The following is a 26,257-nucleotide window of genomic DNA, read 5'->3' as shown; positions in this document are numbered from 1 at the left end:
CCACAGACAGATATAAACACACAGACATTCTACAGAAACAAATGCATGGGGAGAGGGGGGAAGAGGGGGGGTAAAAAAGAACGAGGTTAGAGAGCAAATGGAGGCATGGCGAGTGGAGCTGGGGGCCGTGGATGATGTCCTCCAGGCGCGGAAAAAAGGGAAAAGTCTCGTGTCGACGTGCCTTTTCGTGTCGCGCCTGACTAGAACCAGTAGGCGGTGAAGATACCAATTAAGTTGGTTCGAGAATGGGCGGTACCCCCCAAACCAGAAGGCGGTCAGTATGATGATCGGCTTTTCCGTCCAGAAATTTTAATTTTTCTTGCATTGAAGAAGTACGGTTTGGGAGCTTTGGAGCAGCTCATCGTGTCCGTACCTTCGTTTCGGACACTTCACACTTTTGCCACGATGGCTCCAATTAAGCGCAAGGGCAATGCCGCCGAGGAGGCATCTGCCCGCCAACCTCAGAAGCGTGTCCGTGTCGGAGCAGAGGATCGCAAGAAGGACCAGAAGAAACAGAAAACTGCATCGAATGATAGCAATCCCAAGCCTGACGCAAACTCTGCGCCCAAGGCTTCGGAACTCTCCGTCCTGCGCGATGACGAGCCTTCCTTCCCTCGTGGTGGTGGAAGCGTTTTGACGCCTCTCGAACGCAAGCAGATCCAGATCCAGGCAACAAAAGATGTCCTCTTCGAGCAGAAGGGCTCCAAGCCGTCTGCCGGCGACTTTGGAGATGATGGAATGGAAGATACAGATATGGAAGACGCCGGCGACGATACGAAATCGGCTGCCGCGAAGAAATCTCGCAAGAAGAAGACAAAGGGAAAGAAGGATACAGAGAAGGATGCGACGGAGAAGAAAGATGTTCGCATTGAGGGTCTCAATTTCAAGGTATGTTTTTGAAGGGCAAGTGAGGCAATATATGCGCTTCTTGAAGCTTACAGATTTAGCGTGTTGTACCGGGAACTATGGTACTAGGACAGGTTTCGAGTATCAACGCTCACGACATCGGACTGTCCCTGCCCAACAATCTCACCGGTTACGTTCCTTTAACATCCGTGTCCAAGGTGCTGGAGGAGAAGATTGAGAAGATTCTCAAGGATGACGGAAGCGACGAGGAGGAAGATGATGAGGACGACGACTCGCTAGACCTTCACAAATACTTCTACCTCGGCCAGTATCTGCGAGCATATGTTGTATCCGCGGGAAGCAATGCCGCCGATGCCAGTGCTAAGAGCAGGAAGCGCATCGAGCTTTCAGTTGACCCAAGACAGGCCAACTCGGGTCTTTCGAAATCGGATCTGGTCGTCAACTCCGCTGTTCAAGCCTCGGTTGTCAGTGTGGAAGATCATGGTCTGGTTATGGACCTGGGTCTTGAGGGAGGTGAGGTCAAGGGATTTATGTCCTCCAAGGAAGTTGATCCCAAGACTCAGCCTTCCACTATCAAGGAAGGCTCGGTCTTCTTGTGTATGGTCACTGGCCAGAACGCTAACGGCAGTGTCATCAAGCTGTCCGCCAACCTCCAGTCCGCTGGTTCTATCAAAAAGTCACACTACCTCAGCACAGCTCCTACGATTACCTCTTTCCTCCCAGGTACCGCTGCGGAAATCCTTCTGACCGATGTTTCGTCAACTGGCATGGCCGGAAAGATCATGGGCATGCTGGATGCCACGGTCGATCTGGTTCAATCTGGGGGAAGCTCCGGAAAGGATGATCTGACCAAGAAATACAGCACTGGCGCCAAGATCAAGGGCCGTCTCGTCTGCACTTTCCCCTCCGCTGAGCCATACAAGGTTGGATTCTCGCTACTCGACCACGTCGCCAAATTTGCCACTGAGGGCGGCCCCGGTTCCTCGGACGACGCACCCGCCATCTCTGCCATTGTGCCGGAAGCTAAGGTGGTCAAGGTGGAACCCGGTCTCGGTGTGTACGTGCAGATCGGTTCGACTAAGCATCTCGGATTCGTTCACGTGTCGCGACTTGCAGATGGACAGGTAGAAACCATCTCGCCTGAGCTTGGACCCTTCCGAGTTGAATCGGTGCACGAGGGAAGAGTGGTCGGATACAGTGCCATTGATAACCTGTACCTCCTGTCTTTCGAGAAGAAGGTCATTGATCAGCCTTTTCTCCGGGTCGAAGACGTGACTGTGGGTGCAGTTGTGAAAGGAAAGGTGGAGAAGCTTCTCATCGGAGCCAACGGTGTCGATGGCCTGATTGTTGTCCTTGCAGATGGCATCACGGGTCTTGTTCCGTCTATGCATTTCGCCGATACTCCTCTGCAATTCCCCGAGAAGAAGTTCCGCGAGGGTATGACGGTGTCGACCAGGATCTTGTCGGTCAACTTGGAGAAGCGCCAGATCCGTCTGACGCTGAAGAAGAGCTTGTTGAACAGCGAATCTGCGATCTGGAAGGACTATGAAGAAATCACTCCTGGCACCCAGTCCCCGGGAACCATCATCAAGATTCAACCCCATGGTGCTGTGGTTCAGTTCTACGGTTCAATCCGCGGTTTCCTTCCTGTGTCGGAAATGAGCGAGGCATACATCAAGGACCCTTCACAACACTTCAGACTCGGTCAAGTGGTCAATGTTCACGCCTTGAGCGTGGATGCCTCTCGTGAGAAGCTTGCTGTCTCTTGCAAGGATCCCGAGACTTTCACCGAGGCTTACAGGAAGGCATTTGAGAACATTCACCCGGGCATGCTTGTCTCTGGTACAGTTTTCGAGAAGTCGGCCGACGATACGCTTCTTAAGTTGGATGATTATGGCCTTGTGGCTCGACTCAACGTTGAGCATGTGGTTGATGGCTCTCCTTCGAAGCAGGCCTCTACCCTTTCAAAGATCCGTGTTGGGCAGAAGCTCAATGAACTGATGGTGATCGACATTCAGCGCGCACATCGCCTCATCAGGGTAACGGGTAGACAGAGCCTGAAGAAGGCCGCTAAGCACGGCTCAATTCCGTCCAAGTTCGAGGACCTCAAGGAAGGTGCCGACGTTACGGGCTTCATCCGCAACATCACCATGAACGGTGTCTTCGTTGAATTCTTGGGTGGTGTTATTGGTCTCGTTCCTAAGCGACTTGTTGGTGATGAGAATGTCAACAAGCCGGACTATGACATGGCTCGGGGTCAAGTCGTCACCGCCACCGTTCATTCAGTCGATGCAGACTTTAAGCGGTTCATCCTCAGCATGAACCCTTCGGAGGCCACCCACGCCGGTGCGAAGAAGAAGGCTGCCGCCAAGCCCGAACCTACTCCCACTGACGATGCCGTCGCTAACGCTATTGACGAGGGCATCAAGTCGATGTCTGATTTTACCTTCGGAAGGGTCACAAAGTGCAAGGTCGTGTCTGTCAGAGCGACTCAGGTCAACGTTCAGCTGGCCGACAACATCCAGGGCCGCATCGACGTCTCTGAGGTGTTTGACAAGTGGGAGGACATCAAGGATCGCAAGCAGCCCTTGCGCTTCTTCCGTCCCAAGCAGGTTATCTCAGCTAGGATTCTGGGTATCCACGACGCTCGCAATCACAAGTTCCTTCCTATCAGTCACCGGACCGGAAAGTTCCCGGTGTTCGAGCTGTCTGTGAAGCCAAGCTTCCTGCAGGCTGCCAACCCCAGTCCTTTGAACCTGGAGCAGGTCCAGGTTGGCTCGACATGGGTTGGTTTCGTCAACAACGTGGCCGATGACTGCCTTTGGATCAACTTGTCCCCCAATGTTCGCGGCAGACTGCGTCTTATGGACGCTTCCGATGACCTGTCCCTCCTTGCCGATGTGGAGAAGCACTATCCCGTGGGATCTGCGCTGAAGGTTCATGTTTCCGCGGTAGACGCTGACAAGGGCCGTCTGGATCTGTCCGCCAAACAGCGCTCCGATAAGCTTGTCTTTGAAGATGTTTCGGTTGGAATGGTTCTGCCGGGACGTGTCACTAAGGTCACTGAACGACAGGTCATTATGCAGCTCAGCAAATCGATTGTTGGTGCTGTTGATCTGATTGATATGGCTGATGATTTCAGCAAGGCCAATCCTACTGTGTACCAGAAGAACGAAGTGCTCCGCGCGTGTGTTGTTGCCATTGACAAGGCTAACAAGAAGATCTCCCTCTCTCTGCGCCCGTCCAAGGTTCTCAGTTCCTCCCTGCCCGTCCAGGACAAGGAGATTACCTCCATCAAGCAACTCAAGGTGAACGACATTGTTCGGGGTTTCATCCGGAGGGTTGCAGACAACGGACTCTTCGTTACGGTCGGTCGCGATGTTACTGCTTATGTCCGCATCTCTGACCTTTCCGATTCCTACCTCAAGGAGTGGAAGGACTCTTTCCAGGCCGACCAACTGGTCAAGGGCCGTGTTACTGTGTCCGACTCGGAGCAAGGCAAGCTGCAGATGAGCTTGAAGGAGTCTGTTCTGGACCCCAACTACAAGGCTCCCATCACGCTTCACGACCTCAAGCCTGGCCAGATTGTTACTGGTAAGGTCCGCAAGGTCGAGGAGTTCGGTGCCTTTGTCGTCATCGACGGTTCTAAGAACATCAGCGGTCTTTGCCACCGCAGTGAAATGGCTGAGGGTCGTGTGGAAGATGCCCGGACCTTGTACGAAGAGGGCGATGCTGTGAAGGCCAAGATCCTCAAGATCGACCGTAAGCAGGAGAAGATCTCTTTCGGACTGAAGGCTTCCTACTTCGATGAGGAGGAGGACAGCGACGAAGAAGAGGATGACGACTCTGAAGGCGTCAGCTTGGATGGCTTCGGTGGTGTTGATGTCGACGGCAGCGACGATGAGGAGAGTGACGTTTCCATGGGCGGAGTCGACCTCGAGGGTGATAGTGACGAGGAGTCCGAAGAAGAGAGTGACGACGAGGAAATGACTGATGCACCAGCCAAGGCAAGCCGGAAAGATGGCGGACTCGGTGCTGGTGGTTTCGACTGGAGCGGCAACAACCAGGACGACGATGAGGCTGGTGCCCGCTCAGACTCGGATGACGAGGAGGATTCGCGACCCAAGAAGAAGAAGAACCGCAAGCCCGAGATCCAGGTCGACCGGACCGGTGATCTGGATGCTAACGGACCCCAGTCTGTCGCCGACTACGAACGACTACTGCTCGGTGAGCCCGACTCCTCTCTCCTGTGGCTTCAGTACATGGCCTTCCAGTTGGAGCTGGGTGAGGTCGAAAAGGCTCGTGAGATTGCCGAGCGTGCTCTGCGCACCATCACCATCGGCCAGGACGCTGAGAAGCTGAACATCTGGGTGGCCATGCTCAACTTGGAGAACACCTACGGCAACGACGACACTCTGGAGGACGTCTTCAAGCGTGCGTGCCAGTACAACGATACCCAGGAGGTTTACGAGCGGACGATCAGCATCTACATCCAATCTGGCAAGAACGAGGTAAGTTTCACTACATGTGCTCTTAGTTCCCTTTCGCATGCTAACGGAGTCACCTACAGAAAGCGGATGATCTCTTCCAGACCGCTCTCAAGAAGAAGGTCTTCGGATCCCCCAAGTTCTTCGTCAACTACGCCAGCTTCCTGTTCGACACCATGGCTGCTCCCGAGCGCGCTCGTGCGCTACTGCCTCGCGCCCTGCAGTCCCTGCCTTCCCACACCCACGTCGAGTTGACTTCCAAGTTCGGCCAGCTGGAGTTCCGCTCGGCTAACGGCGACATTGAGCGTGGTCGCACGGTGTTCGAGGGTCTGCTGTCCTCGTTCCCCAAGAAGATCGATCTCTGGAACATCCTCTTGGATCTGGAGATCAAGAACGGCGATGCCGAGCAGGTCCGCCGTCTGTTCGAGCGGGTCCTGGGCATCCGCGACACGAAGAAGGGTGGCGCTGCCGCCGCCGTCGAGGCCAGCAAGAAGGTTCGGCCTAAGCAGGCGAAATTCTTCTTCAAGAAGTGGCTCTCCTTTGAGGAGAAGCTGGCGTCGGCAGAGGGTGGAAATGACAAGATGGTCGAGGAGATCAAGGCCAAGGCGGCCGACTACGTTAAGTCCTTGCAGCAGGAGTAGAGTGAGCATTGGTGTTTTTGTTCTTTTTTCCTTTTTGATATCTGGGACATACTTAGACATGATGTGTATCTTGTATATATAAAAAAAGCATTTTTTTCAGACGTGTTTCAAATCTTCTTCTAGGGGTATTGGTAGTTATTATCTACAACAATGCATCCTCCATCTAAACCTATACTTGCTACCCAACACAGCCTCCATATAAATCCATAGAGAGGGATTACTACCCCCTCCTCTTCTCAGCCATCAACCTCCGATACTCCTCAACAATATTCCTCCGCTCATTCGCCAATTCCTCTCTGCGCCTCAAACTCGTCGCTCCACCAGCAGCAGGCACATTCGCAACATCTACCTTCGCCCCACCCCGCACCTTAAACACCTCTCTCGGCTTCGTCAATTGCGGCGGCGCCTGCACCACATCCAACGGACTGATCTGTTTATTCATCCGTTCCTTCTTCAACTTCGCCCACGGATCCGCCTCCACCTTCGCCTGCAGCTGTTTCTGCACGCCCTTCTTCTTCGCCTTCCTCTTGCCCCCCTCAGCCTCCCACTCCTTCCACAGCCGCAACTGCTCCTCCATCTCCTCTTCGCGCTCTTCCCGCTCCGCCGCCTCCTTCTCTAATATTTCCAACTCTTCCTTCCGCCATTGCGATTGCAGTCGTAGCAGATGCTTCTCATGCTTCGTCACCCGCGTTTCGCGGATCTTGGGCACATCTGTCGCGGAGGGTTTCGTGCTGCGCGACATGTTGGAGAGGGGCATTTCGCGATCGACACGCGCCGCGAAGTCGGAGAGCTTCTCGCCGGGAAGGATTTGCGGTTTTACTGTCTTCTCTTCGGCTTGCGAGCTTTCTGTAGTGGTGGGTGTGGTGGTGGTAGTGGTTGTAGCGGCCTTCTTCTTCTTCTTGTTGTTCTTGTTGTTTGTTTGAGGAACATCCTCGTCGGAGTCTGATGAATCGGAATCGTTAATCCCGTTACGTTTACGCTTCTTCTGCTGTGCGCCGTTTTGTTGCTTCTGCTGAAGTTGTAGTAGGTGGCGGAATGCGCGCGGAGTGTCGTCGGCCCATTCTGAGGTAGACTTAGATTTGACCTTGCGTTCCCCGATGGCTTTATTTGTGGGCTTGGCTGGTGTTTGTGGTTTGCCGCCCTTGCCTCCTTTGCCTCCTTTGCCTTTGCCTTTAGTGGGTTTGGAGGGATCGCGGACGGGAAGGGGTTTGGCGATTACGGTGGGGGGGAGGTCGTAGGTGCTGTTGTAAGTTTTTGGTTAGTGGGTTGGTATTGTATATAATAGGTAGAATAGACTTACTTGGCATCCTTCTCACGGCGCTTGTGTTTGTGAGGCATTGTGGTGGTTGTATATATGGATTGTTGTGGTTGATGGGGTATCGGTGTTGGTTAGATGGAGTTGAAACTTTTTTTGAGTTTCCCTTTTCGGGTGGGCGGCGTATCTTATCGCCGCTGATAAGGATGGGATCTTTAGTACTACGTATCCACAGAGGACATTGGAGATATTATTATTATTATTCGGGTTTAGGTTTGGTTGTTTTCTACATGATATTATTGTGTATGTTTTATTTTTGCAGGTGTACCACATCATATTAACTTACAGATTCTATAACTACTAAGTGGCTGGTTCGGTGCAAATGATCAAGGATGGTATAATAGACCTGTGATATATGTTGGACCCTTTGTAGGGCCAGCCTAGAATATATATTCCGACCTATCAAGTAGGATTGGACAGCGTAGGGCAGAACAACTACATGAACCTTACCATAATAGGGATTATAGTAAATAAGCAAATAAAATAATATAATCATACTAATGAGCAACCCAGTTTACATTTCTAAGCATTCGACCACCGGGCTCCAGAGTGTAATCCGTACATCCGAAATGCAAGCTAGACTGACTGCCCTCTCGGATATAAAACACCAGTTAAATGCGATGCAACACTGGCCCTACACTGTACTAACATGGAAGCCACACAACACTGTCATTCGACCATAGCTAAATGTCTCACTCACACAACTGCTACAGTATAAAGTAGTAATCATCCTAGCAACATCCAGTATTAACCCTACTGTGTAAGTACTACTAGTAGCAGTGTGTTGGACCACTTGTTGTTCTGCAACCGCTGCAGACAACCTGCAGCCTAGCCAATTTAGTGCGAGAAGTCAGGTCTGGTCCGGCACTAATCAATTTCCCGATCACCTCATGCCTTTGCACTGCACTCTGGGTAAGTCGGCACCATAGAATGCTGTTCAAGGGTTCCATCCACATCCGCTGCTGTTCCGCGGGATTTATTTTTTTTTTCGCCCCCCCCATCTCTCTCCTGTACGTTTGTGTCCCACAGTGGGCGGTGGTGGTGGTGGTGGTGGTGGTGGTGGTGGTGGTGGCCGTGTCATTTGCTGCTGATGATCCATGTGTTTAGGCAACAGTCTCATCCTTTTTTTTTTTTTTCGATTCTTGCCCTATTGTATATAGTAATTATTACTAGTACGTAGTATGCTTGTGATGAGGTGAGGTTAGACAAGAAGGGGACCCTTTAAATTAGTAGTAATTTAAAATAATGGTGTCTGACATATAGGTAAGCACTATCATATCATTCACTGCAGTATTAGGAACAAGACTTTCTTAGGTTGGATGAAAGGGTAGAACTAGTCGGGATGGACCAATCGTCAGCTTCAGTGCTGCACATGGGCGTGTTGGCTCGTTCCCGACTTTCTTCTGGCCAGACAGAAGGATTGTACTAAGGTTTCAATACTGAATGATATTCCATGGATTAGGAACGAGAAAGATGTGTGTGTCAAGACAGGGTCTACACGAATCCCAAGTGTGGTCGTCAGCACGCAAAGAGAAAGAGGGAATATCAAGATGGGTGACATGGTTGATCGGTGAATATCAAAATTAAATATGACTGTGACAACCGAATTTACCTTTGGGAAGTGGAGATCGCTTCACCCTCACATTCCTCCCTCCCGGGGCCCTGCGGCAATTCGGCTGCAACTGTGGATGGATCTCACCCCTCTTCCTCCTCCTCCAGGGCACTTTCCCCCATTGAATGAATGAATCATGGGACGACCGTTGGTGGTCCCGGCAGCTTTCTCGCTCGACTTATCGGAATTTACCTGACCCCCCGATACCTTATATAATAATATAAACCCCATATAGCGACTCCCTCTTCCCTACTTATTAGTACTACTCCTACTCTCTTTCCTCCCTCTTGGTTCCTGACTAGCAGTGAGTGAGTGAGTGAGTGAGTGAGTAAGTAGTGAGTGAGCGGATCAACCAGTATGGCCTCTTCGTCTCCCTCGGCCTACCCTCATTCCACCTTCTCCAATCACGACGATAAAAGTCAATTGGACCGGTTCCCACTCGATAAGGATTTTGAGACGAGCACTGCCCTCAATGATTCGGCCTACGATGCTGATGTAGAAGCATCACAATTCTACGCCAAGCGACCACGATCGGGGAGGATGCGGGGAATCGTTGCTCTTATCGCCGCCTACTTATCGCCGCGGGAGAAACAAAAGAAGCATCACCGCCAGCCCGCCGACGCTCGCCCACTGCTCGCCTCCGCCAACAACGCCACTCCCACTACCGCGTGGCATTCCTCCTCGCGACAATATCAAAGAATCAAATCATTGTCGCGGTGCTTGTGTTACCCTCTACTGGGACTCCTCGTCATGCTGTGAGTCGAGTTCCCCCCACCCACCTTCCCTCAACCTCTTCCCCTAATGGGTGAGTGTTCCGTCAACTCACCTTCCAACGATTTAGGGGCGTCGTCCAGTTCATCTCCATCGCCTGCAGCATCGCCGTCTCCTTCTTTCCCGACGAATTCGACCGTGCCATCGAGCGGTGGCGTCATAGCGACCAGCGATCCCCATCCGCGGACATCCTGCATTGGCCAACAGACATCTCCAGAGATATCGTCCCCGTGGGATGCCACTCTCACAATGACTACTGGCGCCCCGTGCCGTTGTTCTCTGCCCTGCAGGCTGGTTGTACCGGCGTGGAGGCCGATGTGTGGCTCGTCGAAGATGACCTCTACGTCGGCCATACCATGTCTGCGCTGACGCCCCAGCGAACTCTGCGCAACCTGTACATTAATCCGCTGCTGCGCATTCTCGAGCTGCAAAACCCCATCACCGACCTCCACCCTCAGCGCGACAGTCCGCCGCAAGGGGTCTTCGACATGGATCCCTCGCAAACCCTAATCCTGTTGATCGACTTTAAAACGGACGGTCAAGAAACTTGGAACTACGTGCATGCACAGCTCGCCCCGCTCCGCGAGCGCGGCTATCTTTCCTTCTTCAACGGCACCGACATCATTCCGGGCCCCATAACCGTTGTCGGCACCGGCAATACCCCCTTCAACCTAGTCACGGCCAACACCACCTACCGCGATATCTTCTTCGATGCACCACTCGATAAACTTGTCGACGACAACATCACCGCCGAGGACTACAACAATGATGATGACGTCTCCCTCTCAAATCTCCCCGAAGCCACAAAAGACACAGGGATAGCCACCCGCGCCACCAAGAATGTCGGTCAAGGCCTGTCCGGCATTTCCGACGCAGATATCGGCCCCGACACCTTTGATTGGACCAATAGCTACTACGCTTCCGTCTCCTTCAAGAAATCCATCGGCATGCCCTGGTCCTTCCGGCTCTCCCAGCGCCAAGTCGATCAGATCCGCGCCCAGATCCGCGCCGCTCATCGTCACGGCCTTAAAGTCCGCTACTGGGGCGTACCCGCCTGGCCACGGAGTCTGCGCAACCATCTTTGGAGCTTACTCGTCCGCGAAGGTATCGACTATCTGAACGTGGATGATCTGCGCAGCGCCACTCGTCAGGATTGGCGACCTAGAATCTCGGATTGGTGGAGTTGATCGTAAATAGTTCGGTTTTCTTTCTTCTTTCTTCTTTCTTTTCTTTTTGTTTTCTTTCCCTTTTCTCACATACATCGATCGCATGCAATGATCGCTCCCCCACGCGATTCACCTGGTGTGATGCATGGTCTTTCTACTTCTAGACGATGATGATAAAGATGGCGTTTTTTTTTGGGTTCTCTTCTTTTTGGTGCTAGGTAGATACCCACATGATGGTTTTGGGATCAGTATTGATTCAGTTTTCTTTTGGGGAGGTCTGGTTTAGGTTTAGCTACTAGTCAGTTGTTGAGGGGAAATCTGGGGGGTGATTGGTTGGCTGGTTTACTAGATAGCTGCGGAAGTACTACTACACTAGAGTACTGGATGATGCTGATTGTGAATAGATCAGTGAAGAAACAAATTCTGATCATTTTGGATCAAATTCTGAGCTGATGACTTCTATTAACTTTCCGTGGATGGATTACTTTGGACTGCGGTTCTCTTGGTGATCAAAAAAAGTAACTGTTTGATTTGGAAACATGTCTGTTTCGGGGGATACGTGATCCGGGTATCATCTATCTATGAAGATAGTAAAAAATAACAGAAAAGATAACTGGCTAGTCCCTCCCGAGGGACGAGCAGAAAGACGTAGTATGTATGAAAAATAAGACCCCTATGTGAATAGGTAAATCACATACAAAATAACGCTTCCTCACCGAACTCGCGGAACACCGTACCCTCCTCGCGCAGAATCCCACCCAGCCAATCCTTGGCCGTTGCAAATTCCTTCGCGCCAAACTTCACCAGTACAAACCCGGCACGCACCCGTGCTGCCGTGAATGTCACTTGGGAATCATAGTTGGGCGTGGACTCCATAGCGGCCGGCGCCGAGGAGGCCCAATTCCTTGCGCCAATCCTCGGTAGCGAGGAGAACCGGTCCATGATGAAAGACGCGAGCTTTTCAAAGACTGGCCCGTAGAGAATCAAGGTCCCCACGACCCCGTGCGGTCGGGTACGCTCCCGTAACAGATCACTACGGTCGCATGTGTCCACTCCGTTTTCAAGAAGGGCCATGTCAACCTCGTCATCGAGAATGAGCGAGTCCCGGAGCAGCAGCTTCTTCTTTGGCGGTGCTCCTTTCCCGTCTGTTGTTGTAGTCCATACCTCGTTCTTGCCTCGCCAGAGATGGAAGTCCCAGCTCTCACCACGGGACGTCCGGCCTTCTGTCACCCAGTCGAGGATGCAGAGACTGCTCTTATTTAGTCCGTCAACAGTGAAGGTCTGGACTTGCTCATAGCGACTGTCCTTGTATGGCACAGCTGGGTCTGGCAGATAGCAGAGGGCAGCACCCTCGCCGACGTGCACGTCTAATGTTTGCCGACTCTTGTCGGAGAGAGTGTGTTTGAGAGTGCTGCGGTGGCCCTTCATACTGATGGGCTCAGTTTTGAAAATCTTGGTGCTCCCTTGTGGTGTTGTCACGACCATACGGGTGTGAGCTTCGAGGGTAATGGAGACCGAAATGTGGTCGCCTGGTAGCAGGCCTCCGCCGTAGGTGAGAAGGTAGAGGTGGACGGGGTTGGAAGGACATTTTGAGAGAGCGGCGTTCTGCGGAACGAAGCCGGGGACACGAGTGAGGAGTTTGAGAGGATATTTATAGGTGAGGGTCGTGAGAGAGGGATTTGCTGGTGGGAGGAGAGAGAGAACCACCTTGCCATGACCAGGCTTTGCAATGGAGGACTCAAAGGGAGACTTTATCGGCATGGTTGCAGATTTTTTGTGAAGTACATGAACAACAAGAAGAAAAGTAGAAGAAGGATAGAGAGAGGGAGGAAGAGAGAGAGAGTGAGTGAGTAATTGAAGGTGGATATTTTATGGGTGGAGGAAGAAGGAAAAGAGCGAGACGAAGACGGAATGCTTGGCTTTTAACTGCATGGTCGACCAGTTGCTCATCGCGGCGTGAGAGGAGAACCAGATGATGAAATGGAGCTGGGGGTGACGATGTTTGCTTTCCCCAGGTCCGGGCCAGACGTTGGGGGGGGGAAAGGGAGGGAAGGAGTGGACTATCGTCAGGCAAAAGGAACAGCTGATGGGCTGTGCTACTGCGCGGAGAGAAGATCGAGGATCGCCAGACTTCAATGGCGTCGCAAAATCAGCATCAAGGCGGGGTCTTGATGGAGATGACTGGAATTTGATGGTCTGGCACTTCTTGGCCCTTCAATCGCGTCTTTTTTAGGAAGTCGCGATGGAGCCCCCCGTGGTTTCCATTACGGCATCGATTACTTCCTCCTCCGCACTTCCCGCTTTGGGGCTTGCGCCAGGGCTAGGGTTGGTCCCGTCACCTGGTCACCTGCTCGCCAGTGCCAAGCGTGTACCTTCCCCATTTGGGAATAGCTCGGTAATTATATTTTTATTCTTTTCCGCCTGTCATTTTACATCCTCCATACAAAGTCACGGGGTCTGGCTTGTGTATTATTCAGAAAGCGGAGTTTGTCGCCTGAGGCTTCCACACCTGTTGGCTCCCCGTCATCGCCAGGCACCAAAGCGCGTCGTCCGTCAACGAGCCAAAGTCAAAATCCCCAAAGTCCCTCCTCCGTCGTCCTATCTAACCCCCCTCCCTCTCTCCTTCCCCGTATCCCTTGGGTCCCACTCCCGACTTCCGCATGTTCTCAATTGCTTCCCTTTAGAATTGACTTATCCTATTTCTCACGTTTCTTCCCCGCCCATTGTCCGCGTGCCGCAACGTGCCTCAAACGCGCGCGCAAATCCGGAAGTCATTGGGAAGCCCCCCAACATCGCGTTTGACGGCTCCCGTTTCATCTCTATCTTTGACAAATCACCAACCCCCACGTCCAAGTACGCTCTACGCCCTGCAAAATCCTCAGAGAACATCCATCCAATGAATTCCGTTGGATCCCGACTGACCATCGTTCCGACCTACAGTGATATAATATCTTTCCCCGACAGACAGACGATATGGAAGCAGAGTCGCCCCTCTCAACACCTCAGCCGGACCAGACCCAGAGTGATGCCTCCCCGTCAACAGACAGGAGGAAATCGGGTCGCGTGACGCGAAAACCAGAGCTGTACTCCCAGAGCTTTGGCGCCAGCAATGGTGCGACCGCAGGCGGGGCTAAGCGCAAGCGCACCACGACTGGCGATGATAACGATGATGACAATGAACTGAGCAACGAGGACGCGTCCGAGTCAGACAGCGATGAGCCCGGCGACGAAGATCCCGACGAGGAGGAACTGCGCGAGAAGAAGCGGGCTGCGCGCAAAGCAGCCGCCAAGAAGCAGTCGTCCGCATCCAAACCGAAGCCCAAGTCCCGTACCGCGAAGAAACCGAAGGTCGCTGGCAACGGCCTACCTAGTCGCCTGGCCCTGCGACCCGCTGCCAATGGAAAGAAACCGGTTTCGCGTCCCAGGCAGATGAAAGCGCGACTCACCATGGCTGCGCGCGAGGGCGGTCTCTATGGTAGGTGTCTTACTTCAATTGATCCCTTGGCGTAATTGCTATGGCTGACATAGATATCTTTCCCAGCGGAGGTCTTTGGCAAGGGACGCACCGTCGAAACGGTTGCGGCGGAGTGGCTAACGCATTATCAAGAAGAGCAGCAGGAGGCAGTGTGCGACATGGTTAACTTCATGCTGAAATGCTCGGGAACTGATCTAGAAGTCACGACCGTTGATATTGAGAATGTCGACCACGCCCCGCACCGTGTGAGTGATTTGGCAACTCAGTACCAAACTTTAGGAATTTCCGAGTACCCCTTGATCTCCAAGTCCAGGAAACTGAGGTCTTTCCACCCCGTTTTGGAGAGTTTCATCATGACCCTAATCCAAACCTTGCACCACTCGTCCGTGCTATACAGCGACCCGAACCTTTTCGAAAACATCCAAGTTTGGATCTCGTCCCTGTCCTCTTCCGGATGCCGGCCTTTTAGACACACCGCTACCGTTGTCTCCCTAGCCACAATGAATGCTTTCTGTGATATTGCGCGGGAGGTCAACACCACTGTCTCCACGTCCCGCAAACAGCTGGAAAGTGAAAAGAAAAAGCGGTCAGTGAACAAGGGCCGAGTCGACGCTATTGAGACAGCGATCGAGGAGGGTGAGAAGAAGCTGGAGATGATCGACGACTACCTGAAAGATGGTGTGAACGTCGTCTTCGTCCATCGCTACCGGGATATCGACCCCGCCATCCGCGCCGAGTGCCTGGCAGCTCTGGGACGCTGGATGCGCACCTATCGCGAATACTTCTTCGAGGGCCAATTCCTTCGTTATTTTGGCTGGAACCTCTCTGACGCCGCGGGTCAATCGCGTGCAGTGGTAGTTGAGCAGCTCAAGTCCCTCTATGAGATCAAAGACAACATGGCGGGCCTTCGATCGTTCACGGAACGTTTCCGCCAACGCCTGGTAGAAATGGCTGCCCACGATGCTGAGATTACTGTGCGCACTTCTGCTATCGAGCTGCTTGACCTGATTCGCGATGCTGGATTGATCGAGCCGGCTGATGTGGATACGGTCGGCAAACTCGTTTTCGACTCCGAACCCCGGATCCGTAAAGCGGCTGGTCGCTTCTTCGTTGCGAATGTCGAGGATGTGTTCGACTCCACTATGGAAGAGATGGCAGAGGAGGCTGGCGAGATCTTCGGTGATGAAGATGAGGACGATTTCGAGTCACCCAAGCGCTCTTGGATTAAGTTCAAGTGCCTAGCGGATATTCTCCAAGCCTACGATGATCTCGAGAATGAAAGTGCCGAGGAACCCGTGGCGCCACGAGATGCGCTTTCGGGTGCTCCGATGGACACACGTTACGTTCTTGCCACGGAGGCCATTTATCCCCATCTCACCGACCTTGCTCACTGGCAGTCTCTGGCAGGATACCTTCTCTATGACCATTCTCAGATCCCGGAGGACCCCAGCGAGGATGATACTGCTGCTGTGGTCCGGAAATCGTACAAGATGCAAGAAGGTCAGGAAGTGATCCTTCTGGAAGTACTGTGCTGCGCAGTTAAACTGCGCGTCCTTGAGATTGCCAAGTCAGACATTGATAAGAGGGGCCGGAAAGTTAAAGCATTGACCGACAAGATCCCAGAACTGCAGGAGGAGATCTCGCACAGCCTGGCGCAGATCATTCCACAGCTGCTGAATAAGTACGGCTCCGTACCGGAGGCGGCATTTGCGGTCTTGAGGCTTGAACATCTTGTCGACCTGGAAAAGATCGAGGATATACAGAAAGACGCGACGGCTTATACCGCGTTGTTGAACGACATAAACAAGCAGTTCTTGACCCATTCAGATCAGGATGTCCTGGCCGAGGCCAGCGTTGCGTTTATTCATGCAAAGAGCTCCGATGATATGCGCGAGGCGCTCGAGGGCAAGATTCAGGAGCTATGGGACAACGTGGTGGAGACTCTGAGCACTCTGTCACGAAAGCAGGACGTGTCAAAGGGAGGCTCGATATCTCCCGCGACCCTGAACGAACTCGTCAACACAGTGATCCGGATATCCAACCTTGCCAGTGTGACGGACTGTACGCATGTCTTGGAAACCATGCCTTCTGGTCGATCGAAGGGTAAGCGCACAGACGTTTCAGAAGCACCTTTCAACGCTCTCGTGCATCTGATGAAACGGGGGCTGCGCGACCCGGAGGATGATGAGGATCTGGCCAAGGCAGAAAGTGAACTGGTTACAAACAGCATTCGGACGCTTCTGTTCTACTTCATGTGGAAGGTGCAGACATTGACCACGGCCCTGAATGCAGGAAAGGCTTCGTTCAATACGGCATACTTCGAGGCTCTGACCAAGGGCCGTGAGATCTTCACCACAACCCTTGTTGCTATCATGAAGCAGCGCTTGGGGCTGGACGACATCAGGTTCTGCGCAGCTACGACGCTCCTAGACCTTCAGACCCTGTTCGGCACCCTTCGCCATGCTGGACTGAGTGCAGCCAATGACGAGGATGTGATCCTCCAGACTCAAAGTCTGGTTCAAGAGATCGGACGTGAGCCAAAGACACTCATTGCCAGGATACATAGCATAGCAGAACGCACGTACGCGAGGAAGATCCGAGTTCCCATAAGGGCTGCCGACGATGATGGGCTATCTGACGAAGACATCCGGAAGGCACCCCAGGATGAAGACGACGAAGAGTCCGAACCCGAAGAAATACTGGACGACGAGCGCCTCCGATCGAGCATTATTGCCGAACAACGCCTGTGCGAACTGACCGGCAAGATTGTCCTCGCTATCGTCGGACGCATCATCGACGCCACCGGATCAGACAGTGGAGCATTGACGAAGAAACTGCTCAAGAACAGGTCTCAGCTGGGTCGAAACTACCGTGAAGTCCTCGCCTACCTCGGGGACCTCATACCCAGCAGAAGCACAGCAACACGAGCCGCCCCGTCACGAAGTAAACAACCATCGGCGCAAAGCAAAACCCAGAATGGCGTCAGCAAGCGAGCAGGAGAGCACAAATCCGCCGAACGGATAGACGACGAAGAGGACGAGGATGAGAACGACGCCGAAGAAGAATCCCATCACGAAGATGACGAAGAGGAGGACCTACGAGCCCGTGGCCTCCTCGAAGAGGAGAACATCGACCAAGACAATGACGAGGAGGAAGAGGAAGAGGACGATAATCCAGATCCGGACGAGGACGAAGTTATGGGTGATTAGTTTATTTTCTGTTTCCATCATACCATTCATGTCTTGTCTATTCAATTGATATTTTCTTTTTCGGACGAAAATTATTAGGGAAAGGCACGCAGTATTAAGGTGTCCATTTGCTATTCTAGGCCATTTACCTTTTTTATCTTTCTGATTGATTGCGGTTCGGTGTGACGATCTACTGTCATTTTCTTCAATATTCGATTCTCCCTTCTGTCCTTCCAATTCAATATGCGGGGTCTCTCTTTGCTTTTTCTTCATTTCTACTACCCACCCCGGCTTTCCATCTTACTGTTACTACTATGTAGCCCTGGCCTGATATCACTACTCTTCGTTTCTTGATTTACTTCTGTCTCCATTAAGCCTCCTTTGCCCCGGACAATGAAGGAAACCTTCGCAGACTACTTCCACCTCATTTGTTTTCTTCGTTCCAGGTTTCGTAGGTCATTGGCCCTGCCTTTGCCTAGTAAATTGCTGGAAGAGTTCTGCCTGGCTCTTTTAAGAGGGTGCTTCAACATGAGTAGTCTACAGGCAGGGGATATTTGATGGTTCTATTTATCCGCCTTTGTATCATGCCCTACGGCCTCTACGGTTGTACAAATGTGCGTACCTGTGTATCTGTGTGATATGATTAGTCTTTGGTGGGATAATGAGTATGCTTTGGGCAGGTTGGCTCGGTGTATTTTCACTCCGTGTCAGGATTACATGGAAAGAAACCAAGGGAACACATATGAGATGTTTCAGCGTAGGTAAGTCATATATATGGGGTGAAAAAGAATATGTCAATTTCCAGGGCTAGGTTTACCATCCACCATGACTGGATCTGTTGGATCTCTTTAGACTATACTGAGTTTGTTCCTGTTTCTCTAAGGATTCCAAACCACATCCAGGGACAGAGCCAGTGGTCTGCGTATGCCGACACCAACGCCTAGTAGTATTCCTTTATTTTTGTCTGTCTAGGCGATAAGGGGACGGAAAGCACCTAAGCCCGCAAAACAACCACAACCGAAGGGATAATCCAGAGGAAATGAACAAGAATGAGACCGAAAAAAGAAAACAAATACGCCTGTGTATGAGGGATGCTACGGGGTGGTACCAGAGTAATAGGCACGTATAAAAAGGGGTACATGATGGTGAATCTTTATCGTTCGTGAGGGTCAAAACAGAGGGGAAGAATCATGATACGGGAAGGGAAATTGGGGATGGGGGAGGGGGAGGGGGAGGACAAAAGGGGTTAAAATGAGGAAACCTGGAAGGGCAAAACAAGAAAGAGTCGGACGAGACTTCGCAAAGTTACTCCAAGGATGGCGAGAAGCCACACTAGACACCGCCGTTTCTTGAGTCACGAGAAGCCTGGAATAATGAAGTGATAATCTCGTCCCAGAGCCTCCACGAACTCAAGGTTGAGGGTCCACATGGCGGCATGGTGACCGCCAGGTGTAGATCTAGCGAGAAAGAATCGAAATAGATGGGTGCAGATCTCTCATGTGGGGTCATTGTTTCATTGCCAGTAAAATGCGTGTCAATTTTGTTTTTGTCTTTTTTTTGTTTTTACATATCCATGGAGTCACCACCGTTGGCGAAGTTGAACCCGCCCTGCTGTTGCGTGGTGCCGAGGGCGAATCCAGTCTGGGTCTGCTGAGGAGCAACCTCATCAATGTCACCAGCCTCGTCCTCATCAGAGAAGTACTTCTCGATGATGTTGTACGCCTTCATGTAGATCTCCTCGTTGGCGTTGTTCTGGCAGTCATGGATCTTCTCCATACCACCGGCCTCTTCGATGAACAGGGCATAGCGGTTGACGTTTGCCTCAGCCTGACCAGCCTCCTTGTCCATCTCGCCGACCTTAAGGATGTTCTCCAGACCGTCCAGAGCAACCTGGATGATCTTGTTGTCAGGGCAAGCAAGAAGGTCGCACAGGGGCTTGATGCATCCCTGGGACACAAGGTAGCGGATCTGGTCAGGCTTCTGCAGACCACCGGAGGTGGCGTTGGAGATGGCCCAGCAGGCCTCCTTACGCGTCTTGAAGTCACCGTTCGCCAGCAGGTTGATCAAGGGAGGGATAATGCCGGCGTCGACGACGGCCTGGATCTGGCTGGAGTTACCAGCAGTGATGTTGGAGATAGTCCAGCACGCCTCCTTACGGATACCGTCCTTGGTGGAGCTCAGCAGAGCAAGGAGGGCGGGAAGAGCACCGCAGTTGATGATGACCTGGGTCTGGACATCGTCACCAGTGACGATGTTACCAACCGACCGGAGAGCGGGGGTCTGGACCGAGGTCGAGGCGTGCATGAGGAGCTCGACAAGACGGCGGGGGATGCCGGCCTCGATGACAGCCTGGATCTTGTCGTTGGCGCCATCGGACAGGTAGGAGATGGCCCAGCAAGCATCAATCAGGACCTCATCATCAAGCATGTAGATGAGCTTAGCAAGGACAGGAAGAGCGGGGGCAATCTTTGGAATTCATTGTTAGCGACAACAGCTCGTTAGCATGAGAAGAGAGGATGACATACGGTGTTCCAATCAGGCTGAGGCGTCTTGCCGCGGCAGAAGTTGCTCAGGGTCCAGGTAGCGTTGCGCAGCATGCTCAGCTTCCGGCCATCGTTGATGAGGTTCAGCAGAGGACGCAGAGCACCGGCGTTAAGGACAAAGTCACGGCATTGAGGGCTGTCACCCGCAATGTTACCAAGGGCCCAGACGGCCTGCTCACGAACATCGGGCTCTGGGCTGCTCAGGAGCTCGCAGAAGATCGGCACAGCACCAGCCTCGATAACGACCTGGGTCTGTTGGGCGGAACCGGAGGCAATGTTGGTCAAAGCCCAAGCGGCTTCGAACTGAACAAGAGTGTGGGGGGATCGGAGGAATTCAACGAAGCGGCTCACGACACCGGTCTCGATGACACGCTCAATGGGAGGGTTGCGCTCCTTGGAGAGCAATTTCCTGAACTTGGTGGTGGCTTGGATCTGCTGGTCGATCTGATCGGAGAAGACGCCCTTAACCATCTCGGGGAGCTCCACATTAAGCTAGAAAACCAACCATTAGCTAATTTGCACAGGAATGAACACATCTTCGCTGAGCGCAATGGTAGTCTTGATGATGCTGGTCGTGTGCTTGTCTAGTCAAGGCCGAATGAGGGCTCGCCCGGCGGCAAAGCGGTGAAAAGCTCTCACTGGGACGCATCTGGACAAGCAAGACCGACCAGAAAGAAAGATCGAAAACGGGCAGCCGACGGGCGCAGCTCCCGGTCGGGAAAGGAACAAAGAGATCGAACAATGGATATAGAAACAAAAAGAAATGCAGGAACCGCATACCTCACTCTCGATGGCGCTGGCCTCATCGTCACTCTCGGCAGCTACGCCGCCGCCCACACCAATGCCGCCATCGCGGGTCTGGATACCTCTCCTCTTGGCCAAATTCTCATCTCTCTTCTGCTTTCTGATTTCAACCTGTTGTTCCTCACGACGACGACGGAGCTCGTCAGGCCGGAACTGGTTCCGGGCCTTGAACTGAGTGCGACGATGCTCGGGGATGTAGCGCTCGGCCATGGTTGCTTGGGACACAGAGGGGTGAAAACAAAGCGCACCACAACCGGGTGTATTAGCTTAAGAAATGGGGGGGGGGGAGAGAAAAGGAGATGGAGGGGGAAAAGAAGAAGATGAAGTAAATAGCAAGATGTGGGAGATGGGAATCCCAGCAAGCTAAATAAGGGGATAGAGAAAGAGGCTAGACAAAGGAAGAAAGGACAAGCGCAAAGCTGAGATGGTAGAAGGAGGGGAAAAAAGTGTTGATGCTCTTCGGAGGTGGGATTGCCCAGTCACGGGACGCCGCTGATTTGCTGTTTTCGTCCAGCTCCGCCCGCAAGCGCCACTTCCGCCTAAGCGAAGTTGGCGCCGGTTCGTCTCATTTCTTTGCCTGACAAACGCGTCTGCTTGTTCCTTTATCTATATTGGATCAGTGGTCATCGAGAAACCTTCTGACGCTGTTCTGGAAACCGGCTGTCTTGCTAGCCATTTCTAATTCGGGCCCTTTTGGTGGATGCGTTGTTTACGTGTATTACTACTAACTGCTCCACTCGGTCCCGCGTCGATCTATTCGCGGTTCGATCAACAATACTACTTCTAGTAACTTATTTATCTATGTTAACAGCCAAGGAGATCCGAACTCACGGCGTTTCAGTCCTGCAGTGGATGCATTATATGCGTCAGGCTCTGTTCTACTGTGGCTCAATATGAATTTTGCGACATAACGTAATTTTCACACCATGTCTCGCTTCGTGGATGTGTCCACTGCGCTCTCTGCGCAGGGCAGAGTAAGTGTCATTGGCGTCGTAGTCGACGTCTTCGGAGGAATTTGGAAGTCTAGAGGATCGTCCAGCTGTATCACCTTTACCATCAAGGACTCAGGTCTTGACAATGGACATACATGGGACGGGTTGAAAATCAAATATTTCAAAGACAATGAGAGCCATTTACCCCCGGTCCAACTACGCGATGTGATCCTGATACGAGATCTGTGGGTTCGTGAGGCATGACGTGACCCCTTCATCGGTGACAGACTGACCATTTGACTGCAGGTAAGAAATTTTAAAGGAGACCCGCTGGGAGTCGCTGCCCAGGACAGAGAAGTACCCTGGGCAATCTTTCGCTTGGACCCAGATCCCACGTCTAGTCCTGCACCCCTTTGTGGCCCTACACACTTCGAGCCATCGCCTTCGGAGAAGATACATGCTCTAAATCTGATGAATAGCCTCCCTGCGGTTGATGGCTTCCGCAAAGCCCCAGCGCATGATACTCCGCGTGGCCCCTATATTTTCCAGGCTGCAATTCCAAATTCTAAGCCTTATCCGCACAAGAAGCTCTCACTTGTCAAGGATATTGTAGAACGAAATTATGTTGACCTCGTGGGGGAAATTGTCAAGATCTATACCAACGACAGTGAAAAGGTCGTCCTCTATTTCACCGATTACACGGCCAACAATGGTCTCGAAGACCGCCAAATAGACGATGCCGGTGACAATGGCTTTGGCACTGAAGGAGATGTCTACGGATATCAAAAAAGACCCAAGAAGAAATGGACAGGACCTGTTGGACGAATGACCCTCACAATCACCCTCTGGGAACCCCATGCATCGTATGCACGCCAACACCTAAAGAATAACGATCTCATCCAGCTATACAATGTGCACGTCAAGCGCAGCCGCATCAATGGGATCTTAGAGGCCAGTGTGCACACAAACCGCACGAATCCAAATTCAGTGAATGTACATACCTTGGACCGTCGCAAAGATACATTTGTCGAGCAATTTTTACAGCGTAGGACGGAATACTGGAAAGCGAATCCTCGGAAGCGGGAACCGGAAAACGAAGCCCAGCAAGTTCCCAAGAGAAGCACCAAGAAACAGCGAAAGAGAGCCGAAAAGGTGGAAGAAGGCCAAATTTCCATAACAGCAGCAAGCAGCAAGCGATATGCACCAAATGAGAACAGTAAGTCGTGCTGTCCTGTTAATAGCCACTGGTGTATCGTATCGTTGATTGACAGTCTATGACAGTCATAGCAGGCAATCCGTCTGTCCCTACAATGTCCCTCGAAGCGATCCTCTCCAACAAACTCCATGACAACATTTCATATGACAACATACAGTACCGCTTCCCTTTCCAAAATTTCTGCTATCGAACCACAGTTCGTGTCGTCGATTTCTTCCCCCCACGACTGGAAGACTTCTCCGTCCCCGAAGACTCCTCCGGCGAGGGAACCTCCCAGAGAGATCCCGACCGGTTCATTAGATGGGAATGGCGCTTTTGCCTGCTCGTTGAAAGCGTCCCTCCTCCACCCGCAGGCCAAGCGAAAGAGCAGATGAGGCTATTTGTAGCTGGTCCGGACGCGGAGTATCTATTGGGATTAACTGCAGTCGAGTAAGTGTTGCCGATCCGCCCCCCCCCTTGCATAACTGACACGACAAATGAAATATTCCTGAGACCAATCCTCTAACTTTGATCTTGCTATGTCTATTAGTCTAAGACGAAACCAACACGACCTGAAGGAACTCCGAGAAAGGCTCTTCATCCTATGGGGCGATCTGGAGGAGCGCAAGAGAGCGGCCCTGCACGACGGAAAGCAAGACATAGGTCCAGTTTCATGCAGACCTTTCAATTGCTGTATCCAAGAATATGGTGTCCTCTGCAGACATCGCCCTGATACGGAGAACACCACCACCAATAACGAAGATGACGAGAATGGCTGTAGTCATGACGACTGCTTTGGCTGGGAGAGGCGCTTTGCTATGTTCATGACTACTATTTCGTAATACACTTTTTGCATGCAAAACTGCTTTCTGGGAATAACGGCGGTGTTTGCTGTTGTATACATAGGGTACTTTGTTTTGCTTTTGGTGCTAGGGTTATCTAAGCGCATGAGTCTTGGGGACACGGTTTCGTGTATGCAAGGCAAGAATGATGTGATAGTGCTTCCATCGAATCAGTGATGCACAGAAACTGAGATATTGAATCATATCAAATACAAGAGTCCAGAGATAATAGTATTACGACGATATAGATCGGATTGCATATATGTTAGCGGGTGAGAAATTGGCGAAAATGTCATATTAACAGAAAATTTCACAGATTGGGTACCGAATTTAGGGATATCCATCAAGATATGTACCATGCGCAAGGTAATAGAAAATCAAGTGTAGGAAGCACGCCAGCAAATAAGGATCTTGGTGTTGATGGTCCAAAAACTTGTTGAAAAAAAAAAAGTCCAATCTTATCTGCGCGAAGCCGTTACAAAGGCCAAAGGAAAAAACAACTTTTGTGCTAGAGCAATGCAGGTCCTGTTTCACGCTGCAAACTTGAAAGAGAAAATGGAGCTCGCTTCCCCAATTACTATACCCCTGCCATTAGACCTTGGTTAACTTAACGATATTGGTGTCGATGCCGTGCGCGGCAGGATCAAATCGACAATTCGAACCCCAGTAACAATCTTTTTTCCCGGGCTCTGCGTGAGGGCACCGATGCCCATATGTACATTCCGGGTCATCGCAATCTAGTCCATATCGGCAGGGTGTCATGCGGGCGATGGCGGTCAAAACTGAAAGTTCACTTTTGGTCAACCTGCTCGAGTGGTCATGCTGACAGTTGTCAATTGTGCATTCTCCTAGGAGGTAATGAAGGTTGCATAATTTTAGTTTCTTCAAGCGATTCATCTCTTCTCGCGGGATGCTTTTAAAGTCAACCCGGTCTACACGTTGACCGTACTTGTTTCGTTCAACGATTTTGGGTCGTGCGGGCGTGACTGATTTCGACTGCACCACTTGGAATTCCCCAGGAGTTGATGGCCTGGCAGAAGTGGAAGACATCGACGTACTAGCGTTCGTTGACGTGCTGGTCGAGGTTCGTGACAGTGGCACTGCGCCTGGTTTCGGCGATGGAGTAAGAGCTGGAGGAGGTTTGGACGCTACTGCGGCTTTCCACGGGGCCCAGACAGGTGTTATTTTTGTATTTCGAAGGATTTCTGGGAACTGAGAGACTCTGTATGCGGCCTTGATCTTGGCCAGATCTTTTTCAAAGGTGATGCCCTCGATCAAGGTTACTCTTCCTACTAGGTCAATGTCTTCCATTATGTCCACCAAGATCTGGGCATATGCGTTGGTGTCGGCGCATCCTAAGAAGATTTGATGACAGTGGCAGTTATATAGGTTGACTTTGAAGGCCTCTAGAGATGGCAGACAGCAGGTCAGCGCATCGTCCTGAGTAACATACCAATGCAAGTATCTTGGACAAGGAAGTCTTGTTGCGTACCTGCGATCTTGTCATGTGCGTTGTCTAGTCCAGTATCCACAAGGTCAAACAGTGGATGGCCGTTGTTGAAGCCCTTAGCAAAGCCCTCGATCGATGATGGGTCGGTGCTAATGACGCCTCGGACACACATCTCACTCAGACCTTTCAAGTTAACGTACATCCTGGTGATTATTTTTGGATTATCAAGGCCCGGGAAATTGCTGGCAACATAGTCTTTCAGGGCGACAGCAAGCTTATTGGCTGCAACTTTGCCACCTTCTTCTCCCCTTTGTAGGAACTCGTCCTTGAAGATGATGCCAGTTCCATCTAGTAGCACGACTATAAAGGGCTCGCGGTCCTAAAAGCGGACGGGCATGATTAGCACAGACCAAGCTGCAGAACTATGAAGGTCCCACCATAATGGCCTTGATCCTCGCGATATGCTGCATTAATTCCATTTCATGAAGCTGGATATCACGATTAAACCGCGTTTCACGTTCATGATCGAGTTTCTCTTGCTGGAAGGCAGCCTCCAGCTCTGTCACACGCTGCAAAAGTTCCTAGGTGCAGGGAGTGTAACGTCAACATGGAGCACTTGATACTGTGATGCTGAGCGGCTACCTCGATTAGGATATTCTTATCTTGTTCTATAGATGCCAGCTGTTTATATCGCTCGAGATATTCCGGGGCTGTCATGATGGACTAGGTAAGGTTTGGGCACTAATGGTTTAAGAGGGATAGCAAGTGAGAGAGAGGTCTTCTGAAGCGCCAGGCTATAGAAGCACCGAGAATGGGGAAGGGTTGATGGTAGGCGGCTGAAACGGCGACGATCGAGATTATGGAGCCAAAAAGAGTAGCAGATTGGGCAGACAGCGGGGAAGTCAATACTATCGGGAGTGAATTTACTGTACAGTCACGAAGAAAGTGCGAGATCTACAGAGACAAGTG

The 26,257-nt window shown here is 51.7% G+C and overlaps 8 protein-coding genes across 8 annotated transcripts; 4 read left to right on the top strand and 4 right to left on the bottom strand.

Moving 5' to 3' along the window:
* Window positions 1-405: 405 nt before the first annotated feature.
* On the top strand, window positions 406-5,995 carry RRP5 (putative rRNA biogenesis protein RRP5; the record flags this gene model as incomplete). Its single annotated transcript, XM_041692233.1, has 3 exons — window positions 406-888; window positions 948-5,378; window positions 5,438-5,995. 3 exons carry the CDS (start codon window positions 406-408, stop codon window positions 5,993-5,995), a joined length of 5,472 nt encoding a protein of 1,823 aa, XP_041545639.1.
* A 220-nt stretch (window positions 5,996-6,215) lies between these two features.
* AKAW2_60141S (uncharacterized protein) lies at window positions 6,216-7,333 on the bottom strand (the record flags this gene model as incomplete). Its single annotated transcript, XM_041692232.1, has 2 exons — window positions 6,216-7,236; window positions 7,296-7,333. The coding sequence occupies 2 exons, from the start codon at window positions 7,331-7,333 to the stop codon at window positions 6,216-6,218; spliced, it is 1,059 nt and encodes a 352-aa protein (XP_041545638.1).
* Window positions 7,334-9,279: 1,946 nt separating this feature from the next.
* On the top strand, window positions 9,280-10,880 carry AIM6_3 (uncharacterized protein; the record flags this gene model as incomplete). Its single annotated transcript, XM_041692231.1, has 2 exons — window positions 9,280-9,677; window positions 9,764-10,880. The coding sequence occupies 2 exons, from the start codon at window positions 9,280-9,282 to the stop codon at window positions 10,878-10,880; spliced, it is 1,515 nt and encodes a 504-aa protein (XP_041545637.1).
* A 669-nt stretch (window positions 10,881-11,549) lies between these two features.
* On the bottom strand, window positions 11,550-12,620 carry AKAW2_60138S (urease accessory protein UreD; the record flags this gene model as incomplete). Its single annotated transcript, XM_041692230.1, has 1 exon — window positions 11,550-12,620. One exon carries the CDS (start codon window positions 12,618-12,620, stop codon window positions 11,550-11,552), a length of 1,071 nt encoding a protein of 356 aa, XP_041545636.1.
* Window positions 12,621-13,832: 1,212 nt separating this feature from the next.
* AKAW2_60137A (cohesin subunit IRR1) lies at window positions 13,833-17,543 on the top strand (the record flags this gene model as incomplete). The annotated part of the gene is made up of 2 exons (XM_041692229.1): window positions 13,833-14,334; window positions 14,401-17,543. The coding sequence occupies 2 exons, from the start codon at window positions 13,833-13,835 to the stop codon at window positions 17,541-17,543; spliced, it is 3,645 nt and encodes a 1,214-aa protein (XP_041545635.1).
* A 1,542-nt stretch (window positions 17,544-19,085) lies between these two features.
* On the bottom strand, window positions 19,086-21,079 carry SRP1 (karyopherin alpha; the record flags this gene model as incomplete). The annotated part of the gene is made up of 3 exons (XM_041692228.1): window positions 19,086-19,988; window positions 20,048-20,557; window positions 20,846-21,079. 3 exons carry the CDS (start codon window positions 21,077-21,079, stop codon window positions 19,086-19,088), a joined length of 1,647 nt encoding a protein of 548 aa, XP_041545634.1.
* A 716-nt stretch (window positions 21,080-21,795) lies between these two features.
* Window positions 21,796-23,838, top strand: AKAW2_60135A (telomere-binding alpha subunit central domain protein; the record flags this gene model as incomplete). The annotated part of the gene is made up of 4 exons (XM_041692227.1): window positions 21,796-22,050; window positions 22,108-23,017; window positions 23,083-23,446; window positions 23,547-23,838. 4 exons carry the CDS (start codon window positions 21,796-21,798, stop codon window positions 23,836-23,838), a joined length of 1,821 nt encoding a protein of 606 aa, XP_041545633.1.
* Window positions 23,839-24,429: 591 nt separating this feature from the next.
* On the bottom strand, window positions 24,430-26,005 carry AKAW2_60134S (CCCH zinc finger protein; the record flags this gene model as incomplete). The annotated part of the gene is made up of 4 exons (XM_041692226.1): window positions 24,430-25,244; window positions 25,331-25,667; window positions 25,726-25,869; window positions 25,931-26,005. The coding sequence occupies 4 exons, from the start codon at window positions 26,003-26,005 to the stop codon at window positions 24,430-24,432; spliced, it is 1,371 nt and encodes a 456-aa protein (XP_041545632.1).
* Between the last annotated feature and the right edge of the window lie 252 nt (window positions 26,006-26,257).

Source organism: Aspergillus luchuensis, chromosome 6, assembly GCF_016861625.1.
Source record: "Aspergillus luchuensis IFO 4308 DNA, chromosome 6, nearly complete sequence".
Classification (NCBI taxonomy): domain Eukaryota; kingdom Fungi; phylum Ascomycota; class Eurotiomycetes; order Eurotiales; family Aspergillaceae; genus Aspergillus; species Aspergillus luchuensis.
The sequence above is the reverse complement of the archived record's forward strand: the minus strand, read 5'-3'. Positions and strand labels throughout refer to the sequence as shown.